The sequence below is a fragment of the Urocitellus parryii genome, chromosome 8, assembly GCF_045843805.1.
Source record: "Urocitellus parryii isolate mUroPar1 chromosome 8, mUroPar1.hap1, whole genome shotgun sequence".
Classification (NCBI taxonomy): Eukaryota; Metazoa; Chordata; class Mammalia; order Rodentia; family Sciuridae; genus Urocitellus; species Urocitellus parryii.
The window spans coordinates 75,313,074-75,329,015 of NC_135538.1; the positions used below are offsets into that span (position 1 = coordinate 75,313,074).

General features: G+C 33.8%; 1 protein-coding gene across 1 annotated transcript in view; it reads left to right on the forward strand.

The window, feature by feature from the left end:
• The window catches only part of Me1 (malic enzyme 1), a 149,766-nt gene that overhangs the window by 41,636 nt on the left and 92,188 nt on the right, over positions 1 to 15,942 (forward strand). Inside the window, exons 4-5 of the mRNA XM_026410476.2 lie at positions 10,114 to 10,189; positions 15,378 to 15,539. Of these exons, the coding sequence (XP_026266261.1) occupies positions 10,114 to 10,189; positions 15,378 to 15,539 (238 nt within the window). The remainder of the gene's footprint in view (positions 1 to 10,113; positions 10,190 to 15,377; positions 15,540 to 15,942) is intronic.

Consider the following 15,942-nt stretch of genomic DNA (forward strand, 5'->3'; position numbering starts at 1 on the left):
ATTAAGAATTCTTTTACTTCTGTAATAGAATTAGTACTCAGGTGCTCCTTTTCTTTTATTTCTAGGAACTTTTAGGACTGAAACTTTAGAAACTTTAGAAATACTTAAACCACCTTAGTTTTTTACTTTTCATTCAGAGCTGATATGATCTTGTAATTAGTTATTCTTCCTCAGATGTAGTAGCTCTGGAACTGTTAGTTGTCTCCATGTCCTCAGTCCTTTACTGTCACTGAGAAGTGTTGCTTCAGTGTTCACACTAAGTTCTCCAGTGCTTGATCTCTTGGCTGCCAAGTACTTCAAGTCTTAGAGCCTAACACTGGTTATGATTTTTGCTATTTTTTCTTTATTTTTTTTCTATCTGTTCCTTTCTGCCCTGTCATTTTCAGAAGACCTCCCAAATTATACCCATTGATCACATAGCTCCTGTAGATACTCCATCCACTGTTGGGCTAGTTAGTGATTACTTTCTCACTATTCTTGCCATTATTCTCTGTTTCCTTCTTTTTTCTTTTTTTAGTAAGAAACACAAAATTCTTGACTTCAAGAGTTTATAATCTAGTAGGGTGTATATATGAGAAAGTGAAAAATTATGACAGAATGATAAGTGTTTCAGTGGAGAAACACCCCAAGGTTTTGTGGAATTACAGAGGGATTTCAAACTCAGCTTGAGAATGTGGGTCAGGAAATATTTTCAAGAAGAGCTAACACTTGAATGGTCTCTGATAACCAATTAGGAACTAGCTGGGCAGTAAGAGGAGCCAGAGGTATTGGAGGATTGCCTAAATGAATCCTTAAAAGATCACTAGAATTGGAAACTAGATAGTTCTCAGGCTAAAATAGTTGATCAAATGCCAAGAGCAAGGGTGGGACCAAAAACGGGAGATAAAGACGAAGGATCATACAGAGCTGAAGCTGAGACAAAGTGAACTTTGAAAATGAATCCAAGGGTGGGAGCAAAGCAAGGGATGCCTAGGCTTTCTTTTTTTATTAGAATAAAAACGAGAAACTTTAAACATTTGAACTTAGAGAATGCCACCAGAATTTAAAGTATAAGCAGAAACAAAGGAAACTGTGGGGAAGACTGAGAAGTAGCCAGAGAGTGACACCATCAATGAACTGGATTAGAGGACAGAGACACTGACAGTTTGTTTTCTAATACTATAACGAAGCAGCATAGGTACTGATAGAAGTTTATAGGTGGATGGGTAGAAGTTCTGAGAGCCCCTATTTCCCCTTTAGAGACATACAAAAGTATGCTAATCTTATGAAGATGTGGGTAGGGGGAGTAAGGGGCAGGGGAAATGTGAAGCAGCTCTCATGGAGAATCTAAGAATAGCTAGTAGGAGGTACTTGAGGAAGGCATGTTGAGTCATGAGGACCTCGATGACACCAGAGAAACCAGGAGGTCTTAATGGATCTCACACACCTGGTAGAATGCATTCTTAAAGCATCATTCTGTAGACAGTTGAGGTTGAAGAGAAGAGAAGGCAGGTAGATTAATTTAGATTTGCAGGTTTTCAGAAAGGGTGTGATAGAGGAATAGATGAAGGAGTTAAGAATTGTTGGCAGAATGGATAAAACCTAGTTGAGTAAATGAGGAAGTTGATAATAGGCTGATAATTTGGAGGAAAAAACAAAGCAGGTGTCAAAGGAAAGGAGATAATAATGAGGAAAAAGAATAGTTATGTCAGAAGTATGATATTTGGAGAAATATATAGTGGAGTATTAGACCCTTGCCTCACAGACTATGCTGAAATATTATGATTGATGGGACAGAATTTTGTATGGTTAAAAGAAATATATTAAATCTGAAAGGCGAAAAACCAGTTTGTTTCATATTATGAAAAACAATAAAGAATAGTGAAAGATAAAAGAATTAGAAAAGTTAATTCTCATAAGTATGATAAGAAAAGGGATAAAAATTTTAATATGTAAAGATGTCATGTAGATTGGCATCACTGTAGTAGCTGTAGATAATTAAAGCCTCTTTCTGCTCAACCAGCACTAGTTTTTCTGTGTTCCACAGAAGTGGCAGCAGCAGTAAGGCTGTGTTCTTCTCTGCATCATGTATCTTTATTCTGTTCTCTGACTGAAAGGGTTGGAGACCTAGCACAAATTGTTGAAGCCTGGGCTCGGTTTGAAACACCCACATAGACTGGGATGAGGGTGCAAGAGGCTAACAAAGTGAGAAAGGACCCAGTGTAGGACAGTGATCCAATGTTGTTATAGCCCCAGTGGGGTAAGGAGGGTATCTGTATATGAGGGCTATCTGCTTCAGAGATTGGAGGCTGATGAGGTGAGTGAGGTGTCCACTTGTGGAGGGGAGGAGAGAAGATTGGTTTCATTCAGGAGGACTGACTCAATAAGTGAAAACATTAAGCATAACAGGAACTAGGTTTTTAAAAATAGGACAAGTGAGTGAAAACTGGAGGAAGAAAACCAGAAGGCACCATCATGGTGGTATTTATGGTTTTCAGTATCTATCTATCTATCTATATATATATAGATAGATAGGTATAAAAGTGAATGTGTATGTGTATACACACACAAACACAGATATCTTTGAAGTATGTGACATACAAATGTTCTCTAACTAAGTCCATTAGGTTGGGCTGGGAGCAACAATACCTCAGTGAAATTGAACACACAGAGCTCAGAACTAAATACAATTCTCCACCAAAAGGAGTAAGAATTCCGTAGAGAAATTGCTGATTTCAGGGCTGCAACAAAGTAAGTAACAGATGTTTTGTGCTAGAAAGGAAAGATGTATTTAAATGGGATGTATTTAAATGGGATATGTCAAAAGGACAGAGACGCCAACTTGAACTGTCTCCCACTTGTCATATCTAGGACAGTAGGGCATCAAATGAATCATACTTGTAACAGATTGAAATCTGGGTGGCCTCGGGTTTGCCGGTGGATGCTTGCCTGGCATGCATAAGACCCCAAGTTCCATCCCCAATATTGTAAACAAAACAAAACAAACACAGAATTTTGCAGCCTACTGAGTAAAATTACAAACTGTGAACCCATACTGATATACATAAACAAATGAATAACTGAAAGTTGGATGAAGAAACAATGTATTTACAGAGTTTTAAAGAATCCTCCCACAAAATACCTATTAATTACAAAGAAGAAAAGAGTTCTCTGTAGTAAAGAAGCCTGGAGGACACCACCTTAGCAAGTGATCAAAGTGAGCATCCTCAGTAATAAGACAAGTGGCGACTGGGGCAGGGTGGGGGTGCCACCTGAGAGTTAGCAGGAAGCAGCCAGCATCACTTTTATGATCCTGCAAAGGATGTGTAACTTGAATCTAATCATGTGGAAATCTCGCACAGACCTAAAATTGAGGGAAATTCTATACAAACATTTGTAACTTCCAAAGTATTAAAATATATGAAAGTCGAAAAGAGACTAAGAAAATGTTGCAGGTTAAAAGGGACCAAAGTGACATGGCAACTAAATACTACATAAGATTTTTAATTAGACTCGTATTATGAAGTACATCATTGGGACAATGGATAAAATGTGAGTGATGTCAGGATTAAATGGTAGAAATGTATGGTATTAATATCCTGGTTATGATTATGAAGAATATTTTTATCTACAGGAAATGCATAATATATTTGATAGTGATATAGCATCATGTTGACTATTATAATAGTTTGAGAAAAAAAGTTTCAAGAATTCTTTTAAAAATGTATTCCAAGGTATGACCAAATTGGTCCATGCCTTTTTAATATTTTCTTCCCTTGACTTCTCTTGGCTTCAAAACACTGGACACCCTAATTATTAAATCATTTTATTCTTGAGGACTCTTCTTAGGTATTCTTTGCTTTTCTTTCTTTAATGGGTGTGAATTTTGCAATACTTCTCTCTTGCCCCCCCTCCATCTGTCTTTCTTTCTTTGTAATTTCTTCTGTTCCTTTCTACTCTAGGCATATGACTCTTAACTCTGCATTTTTATCCTCACATTTTATCTAAGCTTAGCTTTCTAAAAGTACAGATGCTCGTTGATTACCATGGGTTTACATCCTGTTATACCCATCATAAATTTAGAAAATTGTTAGGCAAGAATGCATTTAGTTCATCTAACTTATGGAACACCTTAGCTGCATGATGCACTGTAGAGTATCAGTTGTTTACCCTCATGATGGTGTGGCTAACTGGGAGCTGGGGCTCCCTGCTGCTGCCTAGCATCACAAGTGTGTCATAACACATATTACTAGTCTCCCCAAAAGATCAGAGTTCAAAATTTGAAGTATGGTTTCTACTGAATTGTTTTCTTATCATCAAAAAGCTGAAAAATTGAAGTAAAAAAAAATTGAGTCTTGACATTTGTACTGCTTTTCCCATTAATGTAGACCTGTTGATATAACTCAACTCTGGGTTAACTTCCAGGGCTCATCAATACATGCTCACATTTTGTGAAAAACATGGAGTATAATTTCCTTATTTTAGAAAACAGTAAAATCAGCTTTTGTAGTGGAAAAGGGTATTATTATAGAAAACTGACACGTTCTTGCTTCTTCCACTAACCCAGGAGCAGGGTTGTAAACCCATTTCCTAAAGAAAATATATGTCCAGTTATAATAGAAAGTTGTATATTATAAAATGAATTCTATTTTGACATAAAATAAACTTCATTAGGGATTTTATCTGAGAAAACATGAAGAAATAAAACTTATTACCTCATTTCCTAAATCTCTTTTGAGAGAATATATGCAATGTTAGAGGTGATGAGAAAAGTTTATGTATATTAAAAAAACAATACACATTTTAAAATTGTCTCAGTTCTTATAGACACACACTGAATATTTTCAGTTGGCCTGTTTCACATACTTTGAATAAAAGTTAAACATTTAAACAAATTAATAAACCACAAAAATAACAATGAAAAGTTTTTGTTCATTATAATTGCATACATTTAAAGATATCATTGATACTTTCTTGTCTAAATTTTTATTTTGTAACTATGTCATGTGTATGTTGAGGATTAATGCTTCATATTCAACTCTGTACCAAAAAGTTTTAATCATTTCTGTGCCAGACACTTTTGGATATTTCATTAGATTTCTAATCATGGAGACATTCCAGGAAGTCTTGCCAATAACTCACAACTCTTGGCTTTAATGGGATATTACAGATTTTTGACTTACTGAATCATCTTCAAGAGTAAACATTTTGCTATGAATGTATTTCTACTTTGTGCAAGAGATTATAAGTGGCCAAATGGCTCTTTCATTGAAGCTGAGCTCAGATCTGTTATATAATAAATCTTGGCATTTAATTGGTGTTAATTTTGGTATCATTTGTTGTCCCTCACTAAAACATAATTGTTTCCTGAAACCAGTGTCACTTGGAAAACTGTGGCTGACAAGTTCCCAAGAAATATTATTTAATATTATATTGCCAAGTCCTTCTTAATGTAATTCAACATAAATTCTTTCCTTAAGAATTTCAAATTTATAGTTGTACATTGAGATCCTGCTGGTCACCTAGAGTCAATTTGACTATGACAGGGATAAATGTATAATTTATAAAGAGCTTATTCTCATTATGGAGGAACAATAAATTTATATGATACAGCAAGAAAACCAGGAAAGGATATAACTTAGTGTCAACTTAATTTATGTTCTTATTGGATTAGACAGTCATCAGTATCCTTCCTAAGAGTGCTTACTGTCATGATAAAATTTATGGTGACTTGGGGCTGTGGCTGTAGCTCAGTGGTAAAGTGCTTGATTTGCATATGTGAGGCACTTGGCTCAATCCACAGTACCACATAAACATAAGTAAAGATACTGTGTGTTCATCTACAACTAAATAAATATTTAAAAAATTATGGTGACTTACTAAGTCAATGTAAGTCAACATTTATCTTATGTTTTCTGTTCTTTTAAAATTTTTGATTATAAAAGCCTTATTTTTGAGCATTGAAGTTAATACATATTGTCAGATAAATCCTGTATGCCAACATACGGCATTGGGATACCAATATAACTAAATCAGAGTCTCTGTACTTAAGGACCTTACTGCTTTGGGTGTGAGTGTGTGTGTGTGTGTATACACACATATACACACCAGGGGTGTTGCCAGGGAAGAGACAGACAATAAACATGAACAAATACATAAGATAATTTCAGATATTTATGTATTATGAAGATGATAAAAATGGTGTGGTGGAGGTGCTTTGACTCCTGTTATCAGAGAAGCCCTGTCTAAGGAACTGAGGTCTGAGCTGAGGCCTGAATGATGAGAAAGACTTAAGTAGGTAGGTAGTTTTATAGTTTGTAGCTCAAAGGAGAGGACTATGAAACTGGTTGAGATATATCAAGAGAGTATAGATGGAAAAGAGAGATGGACTGTAGAACCTTAGAACAGTTCAACAACCAGAAGACTATTAGAGGAGGAAGAAGCAGCCAAGGTCCTGAGAAGTAGCAGGCAGTGATCAGGAGGAAACCCAGGCAAATTTAGTATCACAGAGACTGCAAAGTGTTTCAAGAAGGGGCAAAGTCAACAATGCAGAAGTCAGGGAAGATGAAAGTTGAGAGCGACCTTTATCTGTACTCAGGGTCAGTCATCAATATCTTTGGTAAGAGTTGAGGGAGTGGTGTGGGGAGAAAAGCTTTACTGATAGATTGAAGAAGGATGGGAGATATAAATACAGATAAATAAGAATATGCAAATAATTTTAGGAGCTTTGCTATGAAGGAGAGAATAAGGGACAAAATTTAATCTTTTGAAGATATGGATAATGTTAGGACAGATTTTTATGTCAATAAACTTGATCCAGTAGAGAAAGCAGTGGTGCAGTTTAGGGATAGGATAATTGCAGGAGTAAAGCCTTTGAAAAGCTGAGATGGGAAGGATCTGGAGCATAAGAGAAGTACCTTAAAAATGTTAGGGAGATTATAACCAGAGGGAAGGGTGAGGATGTAAAAAAGAATGCATATGCATTTATAAAATTTATGTTAGAAAGATGAGGTAGTTTTCATCCTACTGCATCTATTTCTATTTGAAATTTAAGATTAGGTTGTCAACTAAAAGTGAGGGGTATGGATGTAGAAGATGTGAGCAGAAAGGAGAGGTATAAACTGGTCCTCTTGGAGAGCGATCAATAGAATTTGCTAAGAAATAATAGAGGAATACTTGGGAAAAGTGCCAACCTGAGAATCAATAGAAAGTCAATCTTATAAACATTTTTTTAAAATTTTTTCCTAACAACGTTTTGGTCAAATAGTAACAGTAGACATCACTATTACTTAGGTTGTGGTTTTGAATAAACACTTCTCTGCTTAGAGAACCCTGGGCTTCTTAGAGGAATAACTTATTTTTGGCCTGGGGCAGAACATTTTCAAAATTAATTTAGAACATCTTATTATAATAGAAACCAAGCAAGTTATTAAAAACTACCTATTGTAGTTTATACATACATATCAAAAGGATTCAAGACAACATGATTCTTCTGCTTGAGAAAGATAGAACAATTTGAGTATCAATAAAGAAAATATATATGATGAATTAAAACACATCAAATATATTTAAACCTTGAGTTTATGCTGGTCCCCAAAAAAGCAGAACCAAAAAACCACAGGGCCTGGGGTTGTAGCTCAGTGGTAGAGTGCTTGTCTTGCATGTGCAGGCCCTGGGTTCTATCCTCAGCACCACATAAAAATAAATAAATAAAATAAAAGTATTGTGTCCAACTACAACTAAAACATAAATATTTTAAAAGCCCACAGACACACATGTATATGTCAGCACATAATTATATACCCATATAATACTTCCACCAATAATAACTAAGTGGAAATCCTTGAAGAATTCTAGTAAACTACCTCTATCAGTTAAAAACTGATAAAGAGAGATTCAAGCATTTACTTTTTCCTATATCAACTATACCCTTGGGGAACCAAATATGGCATAATTTCTCTTCAAAGAAATTTCCAGTATACAAATAATGAATGATAGAATTGGAATCTCATCCTTTTGTAAACACTAATGAATTAGTGAATTTAAACATTAAGCATCAGTGACTGCTAACGTCACAAAAAGGACTTCCAATTACCGTCTCTTCAGGTAAGATGAATCCATTAAGTGTCTTGCACAAAAAATTGAACATGAACCATATTGTCTCTGGATCCAATTAAAAATTTTTCAAGAAATGCTGAAAAAGAGTAACATGCTATTCTATATCATAGGAATGTTATCAGCAAAATTTAGATTATTGCCAACTCTATTGGACAAATTAAAACAACAATGCATAGGGATATTGTATGATTTGAGTGATAAAACTATTGACTATCAAGGAAATTATACCACAAAGGTTAAGAGAGTGGTCACTCTTAGAAGGGAAGAGTTTTTGATTGGGAGAAAAACAGATGGTTTCTGAGTAGCTGGCAAAATTGCCCTTGATTAAACTGGCATTATGTAAAAAGGTGTTTATCTTATAACAGTTCATTAAACTATACATTTGTTGTACTGTTTTGAGTTATAAAAATACTAAAGCAAAACTTTAAAAATTTACTTTTTATTGCTGCATTATAGTTTCATATAATAATGGAATTCATTGTGCTATATTTATACATGTACCACTCTCAATTTGATCTGTTTCTTTCCCTCATACTCTTACTTTATCTCCTCTCCTCTCTTCCTCGTTACTTCCCCAGACCCTTCTTTTAGTCTGTTGGTCTCTGTTTTATATTCTGAGGTCCATTTTCTTTCCCTTTTATCTCTCTAGTTTCCTTGTATGAGAGAAAACATATGACCCATAACTTTCTGAGTCTGGTTAATCTCACTTAGCATAATGTTCTTTAGTTCCATCCATTTTCCTGCAAATGACATAATTTTATTCTTATGGTGGAATAAAGTTCCATTGTGTATATTATGCATCTCACATTTTGTTTATATAGCCATCTGTTGATGGACACTGCTATAAATATGGGAATGCAAATATAACCATAGTATGTAAAGTGAAATTTTTAAATGAGGATAACGTATTTGCATTTTTAAAAGATTTCTGTGCTTTAATCTGTGAAGTTACTTGTAAAGCTTTCATAGGACATGGAGAGGGCAGGTAGTTTAAAGACTACAGGTGAGAGTTTAAATAGCATGAATTGCAAATACCATCTCAAGCCACAAATGAAAGAATCAAGTGGGCTTTGCATGAAGGAACTGTTCAGCATTAGTAAGTCATTTTAGCCTATTTATTTATTTATTTATTTATTTATTTATTTATTTATTTATAGTTGTAGATGGACACAATGCCTTTCTTTCTTTCTTTCTTTTCTTTCTTCCTTCCTTCCTTCCTTCCTTCCTTCCTTCTTTTCTTTCTTTCTTTCTTTCTTTCTTTCTTTCTTTCTTTCTTTCTTTCTTTCTTTCTTTCTTTCTTTCTTCTTTCAATATGGTGCTGAGGATGGAACCCAGTGCTAGGTAAACACTCTACCACTGAGCACAACTCTAGCCCTTAGCCATACATGTTATCATCTGCATGTGTGAAAATGTAATAAATGGAATATATGCTGGAAATACCTATTTAGATGTGCTTCATGTTATTTTTAAAAATGCTTTTGTATATATTATTCAATAAAAGACTAAAAGAATCTATTGGTGGTATAGATAATGCTCCTTAAATTCTCTGTGTGAAAGTAGTGAATTATTTAATGAAAATATTTAAAATATGCTATATATTTAAAAATGTTTGTTAGATATTTTTAAATAATTATCTGAATGCTGTGATGCATGCCTGTAATCCCAGCAATTTGGGAGGCTAAGGAGGGAGGACCACAAGTTTGAGGTCAGTCTCAGCAACTTAGTGAGACCCTGTCTCAAAAAAAAAGAAAAAAAGGAGATATAGTTTAGTAGTAATGCACCCCTGTGTTTGACCCCCCCCCCCGCAAAGAATAAACTTACCTTAAAATGTAGATGTCAATATATTAAAGTGCCTTCGTTTTTACTTATAAGACTCCTAGCTCTTAGTTTTTAAAAGAAATAATTTTCACTAGTTTAATCACAATTGATATATATTAATAAACTTTAAAAATATTAATGTCCAGTATAGTTTGACAGGCCTAAGAAAATTAAAATTACCTTTCTTTTTCTTCTCAGAGGTCTCTTTATTAGTATCCATGATCGAGGGCATATTGCTTCAATTCTTAATGCTTGGCCAGAAGATGTCATCAAAGTAAGTTGTCAAATTTTTCCATTGAGGCAATTTATTTGTTCTCTTTTCTGTCCCCTGAAATAGTTAGATCATACTGATAATTCTCATGGTATTAGGTAGCATTCACTGAATTTTTCAGTGGGAATCAATTTATAGCCCTTTGAATTTTGCATAATGGATTAATTTTATTCTGAATCTATTTAGTACTGTTTCCTTATTCTTTGTGTCTCGTTTCTTAGTATTTCTTTGTTTATTATAAGTGATAATATATATGTTGAAGATACATCTGAATTTCCTTAAGCAAACTCTTATGTGCTGCATTTAACCATCCACTTAGAGGATCCAAGTTGCCAAAAGAAATCTGTTAATTCAGATTAAGTAAGTAAGTAGCTCATCCGACTTCTTTCTTTGTGTGAGCTAATGACAATAAAAGTAATAGTAGTATCTGACATTTGGTAGCTTTGTGTGTGAAACCTTGTAATGGATTACCTCTTACAATTATCATGATAATTAAGTGAGGGAAGGCACCTATAGGTTACTTGTTAATGCATGAGCAATGTGTGATCTGGGGGGAATTGAGTACAAGTTGCAGATCTGTCCCCCAGAGGCTCTGATATTAAACATAATCCTAAAACACTTTCCTTGTCTAAGGGAGATGAGGTATATTTGTTCTCCGTTTGGCTCTAGTTTTCCTTTCTGTGGGATGCCAAGCAATGTTATGTCTTTTAGGATTAAGATTAAAGAAATCAATATTTTTTAGAGGAGAGCTTCTGTTTGCTCTGGCTTTTCAAGTGACTCCTTTAATGATTTTGTCCAAGCATTTGTGGCTGGAATCATTTAATTTGTCTCTCTAAGGCTTTTGCTAGTCAACCTCATTAAGTATTTTTCACTATTTCTAATCTCCCCACTGTTTTCATTTTCCCCACCTAAGTTGCTCCTTCAACTTTTCTTCTACCTTCCAGATTGACCTGTCCACGGATCCTGTTCTTCTCAGCTATTCTAAGAAATGTGTTAATTTTGTAAAGAAAAAATGTGTGATCATCTAAAAAGGCTATTTACATTTTAACTAGAAATTTAGAGGATTTTACAAATCAACAAGTCAATTAGGAATGAAGGCACACACCTATAATCCCAGCAATTTGGGAGTCTGAGGCAGGAGGATCTCAAGTTAGAGGCCGGCCTGTACAACTCAGCATGACTCTTGTCTCAAAATAGAAAGTGTTGTGGATGTAGCTTAGTGGTAGAGTACCCTTGGGTTCAATCCCAAGTACCATTGTTTCTGTCAGCTTTTTTGTTGCTGCAACCAAAAGACCTAACAAGAACAATTTTAGAAGAGGAAAAAAAATTGAGTACAAGTTGCAGATTTTTTGTCTTCATGGTTTCAGAGGTCTGAGTCCATAGTTGGCTGACTCCATTGCTCTGAGCCCTAGGTAAGGCAAAACATCATAAAGGGTGTGGCAGAGGAAAGCAGTTCAGAACAAGTCAATTAGGAAGTAGAGAGAACTCTGCTTACCAGGAACAAAATAAAAACCCCACAGGGTTTCTAGAGAGCAAGAAAAGAGGAAGGGTTCTATATTTAGTGAGCTAGGTGGGAAACAGGCTCTGGGAAGGAAAAGAAAGGATAAAGGCAGGAAGAGTGCCTCCGTATTTCATGCTAATAGTTTCTAAGGAGGTATTTCCCAGATAGTACTTTATATTTTGGGGTGGAGAGGTGATTTCTGAAACATAGATTTCATTGATAAAATTGTGGTTGTCTTATTGAGATGAATCCTGATTATGTGACTTGATTACTTTATAAAAAATATCTAACTGCTTTATTTTTCTTAAGAGGAGACAAAGTTGGTAAAATCAAGAGCAAGAGAATGCTAATTTAATGATAAACTGCCTATATGACAAACACATTTTATCTCAGAATTTTTTCACTACTCAAATGTACTCTTTAATATTGAAATATTTATAAATTAATGATATTAATGTATGTTTCTTATAAAAGGCATAAACTAAGATAAAACAGTAAATGCCTCTAAACCTATTTAAAAAACTTTTCAAACTACTATTTATATGTAATTTATGTCTTGTATTTTATATAAATAATAGTGCTAGATGAGAGAACAGGTTAGAGAATAAACGTTATGAAAAATGGAAAATAATGATTCTTTTGACTTTAAGACATACATATCTTTTTTAAAAATTATGTTTACTTTGAGAAGGACACAATATCTTGATTTTATTTTATGTCGTGCTGAGAATCAAACCAGTGCTCAAATATGCTAGGCAAGAGCTCTACCATTGAGCCACACACCCAGATCAAGACATACATTTAATTTAACATAGATGTACTATGAAAAATGAATGAATGTCAAAATATACCCTACCTGTCCTGTATATCTAACAAGAACAAATAAAAAAATGAAGAAAAACAAAAAAATCCTTAAAAAACAAACAAAAGGTTTTTATTTCTTAAAATACATTTTTCAAAAAATTTGAAACTGCAAAAAATGATAAGATGCAACACTCTTGAGTTTAAGTGTGTTTAATAAAACCTGTAATGTAATATTTAAATTATTCAGGCCATAATTAATTTATATTACAGTGGTACTCTTCTTATAAAGCATAAAAATATGTATAAGTATAGACAGGCTAACTGGAATTTTCTTGTATAAGGGACACATTCACAAAAGTATTATCAATGATATATAAAAGTACCTCTGTGATAATAATAAATAAAACAATATCTATTAAATATACATATGAAGTATATGGAGATTGCAAAGTTGAGTTTAATTTAAAAAACAAAGTTATAGTTCTCTAATATTTGTTTTATATTTTTAGAAATATTTTAATTGAAGATGAACATAATACCTTTTTATTTTATTTATTTATTTGTATGCATGCCTATTTATTTATTTATTTATTTTTATGTGGTGCTGAGGATTGAACCCAATGCCTCGTACATATGAGGTAGGCACTCTAGCACTGAGCTACAACTTCAGCCCTATTGTTTTATCTTTTTTACTGTAAGTCAGAGTTGAGTTAGTCTAGTGATACCAGATTCTCTTCTCCAAAAAAGCATAACCAATATTTTTCCATAACTCATTGCAGTTAGGGAAAAGTTTTTCAAAGGTGAACTATGTACAATATGTAAAAATAATTCTTACTTGTCCAATATGATTACTTTTAAAGTAATTTATAAAAAGTGGCATAATATAGGCATAATATAGGATATTAAATAGAGCTCAAGAGTGTATTTAAAAATATATTCTGCAACATAGTAGGGTGGAAAAGCACTGTACTAAGAGTGAAAATACCCAGGTTCTAGTCCTTTGATGCTAATTAGGTAACTCATTTTGAGCAAATTATTTCAGTTCCGGGATCTTCATTTTCCTAATCTGTAAAATTAGAGGAGTAGAAAGAATGTACTCTAGATTCCTCCTTACTTCTAAAATGCTGACTATATGCATTAGTTCTGATTATAGTAATAATAGCTATATATACATATATGTGTATACATACATATGTATTTAGAATTTGTAGTGTATTAGGTACTGTGGTAAATTTTTTATGTATCAAGATTTCATTTTATGGAATTATAGATTTATTCAATCGACATACTTATTGCTTTTTTATTGTTTGCTACGTGCTGTGCTAGATGCTAGTGTACAGTGATGAGCAAAAGAGTTGGTTCCTAATTTTATACTGCTACTCTGCAAAGTACATTTATGATTCCCATTTTACAAAGAAACAAGTTTAAATCACTGTTTTATCCAAGACAAATAATTGATATTTTCAAAGTTTCATGGATAATATGAGTGTAGCATTTTGTAAAATTGTTTTTCATAGGATTAGTCTCTGCTTAAGCTTGGAGTGGTGGGCCACACCTGTAATTCCAGTTAGTCAGAAGCCTGAGACAAGAAAATCACAAGTTTGAGACTAGCCTCGGAAACTTAGTGAAACCCTATCTCAAAATAAAACTAAAAAAGGAGCTGGGGATATAGTTCAGTGGTAGAGCACCCTGGGTTTTCTGGTTCAGGGAAAGAAAAAAAATTTAGTTTTGCTTAAATTCAATTAATGGCCACAAATCACAGAACAAACATGTTAGGTACATTAATTCATATGATGATATTAAATTATATAGGACAAATTCTCCACATAATTATGTGTATGCTTCATAAACACTCAAGGCAATTAGAAATAAGCCAAACAAAATTGACCAAGTCTAATGGAAGATAATCAGGTTATAGATGTAGCAGACAATACTGGCCATGTTTCAAAGATAGTGGAACTATATCAAGGAGGGGCTGTGGCTGTGGCTCAGTGGTAGAGCGTTTGCCTAGCATGTACTAGGTACTGGGTTTGATCCTTGGCATCACATAAAAATGAATAAATAAAATAAAAGTATTTTTAAAAATTAAGACAAAACCAAAAACAAACAAAAAAAGAGGTTATAGGAATAAAGAGGATGGGTCAAAATTATGAGAAAACAGAAGAATGGTGCCAGGATATATAAATTAACATCAGAGCATTTCAGAGAGAGTCATAACTTCTTCAGTTTATCTAGCAATCATGTAGTACTTAACTTTGAGCACTGTACTGTAATTGTACTCAAAATGAATATGACTAGTTTCAAAGCCAACCTAAATTTCACTTTGATTCCCAATCTGAGCTCTTATTTCCCTGTACTTTTTCCATTTGCCCCTCTTAATTGAAGACTAAATTGTTTGGAATCTTTGAATCTTTATGTGTATACCTTCTCTTCGTTCTTCAGTAACCTAATTAAGTATGCATATATAAAATATTTAAATGTGTTTAAATTTATTTTTCCCCAGTCTTGCACAATAGCCATTACAAAATTTTTCCAGATATATTAAATTTATGTTTTCTTTTATTTATTTTTTTGGCACCAGTGATTGAATACAGGGGTGCTTAATCACTGAGTCATATCCCCAGTCCTTTTTATTTTTTATTTTGAGACAGGGTTTTGCTAAGTTGCATAGGGCCTTGCTAAATTGTTGAGGCTGACATCAAACTTGTGATCCTCCCGCCTTAGCCTCTCAAGTTGCTGTGATTACAGGCATGCGCCACCAAAGCTGGCCTCTGTTTGTTTTCTAACAGCTTAATTTTTAATATTAATTTAAGAAAAAGAGACCGGAAGTTGTGTCCCAGAATTTGGAAAACTCTCATAATAGATTATTTTTCTTTTTTTCTCTAGGCTATTGTGGTGACTGACGGAGAGCGTATTCTTGGCCTGGGAGATCTTGGCTGTAATGGAATGGGCATCCCTGTGGGTAAATTGGCACTATATACAGCTTGTGGAGGAGTAGATCCTCAACAGTGTCTGCCTATCATTCTGGATGTGGGTACAGAAAATGAGGTAAATATTTTAGGTTTATAAGACAGCTATGTACCTTAAAAAATGGCACCAATTCTTGCATTTTGAGTTTATTCTATGAGTTATTTTATGAAATTTATTGGGTTTTTTTTTTTTTTTGGTTCTCCTTCTCTGCTCAAATCTGGCCCTCAACCTTTATGAGAAAATTATTCTCTCTGTTCTCCTTTCTCCATTTATAATGTGTTTACTCTTTTATCAGCTCCCTTGGTGTTTTATGATGCTTTGAAAAGTGCATACTATGTGTGTGTGTGAGTGTGTGTGTGTTTCTTTAAGATATTATAGTTTGTTTTTTAAATTATTGTTTTCACATTATGCAGAAAATAACCATAGGACTTACTAAATATGATCAGTGCAAAATCTTATTCTAAAGTCTGTATTGAACCTG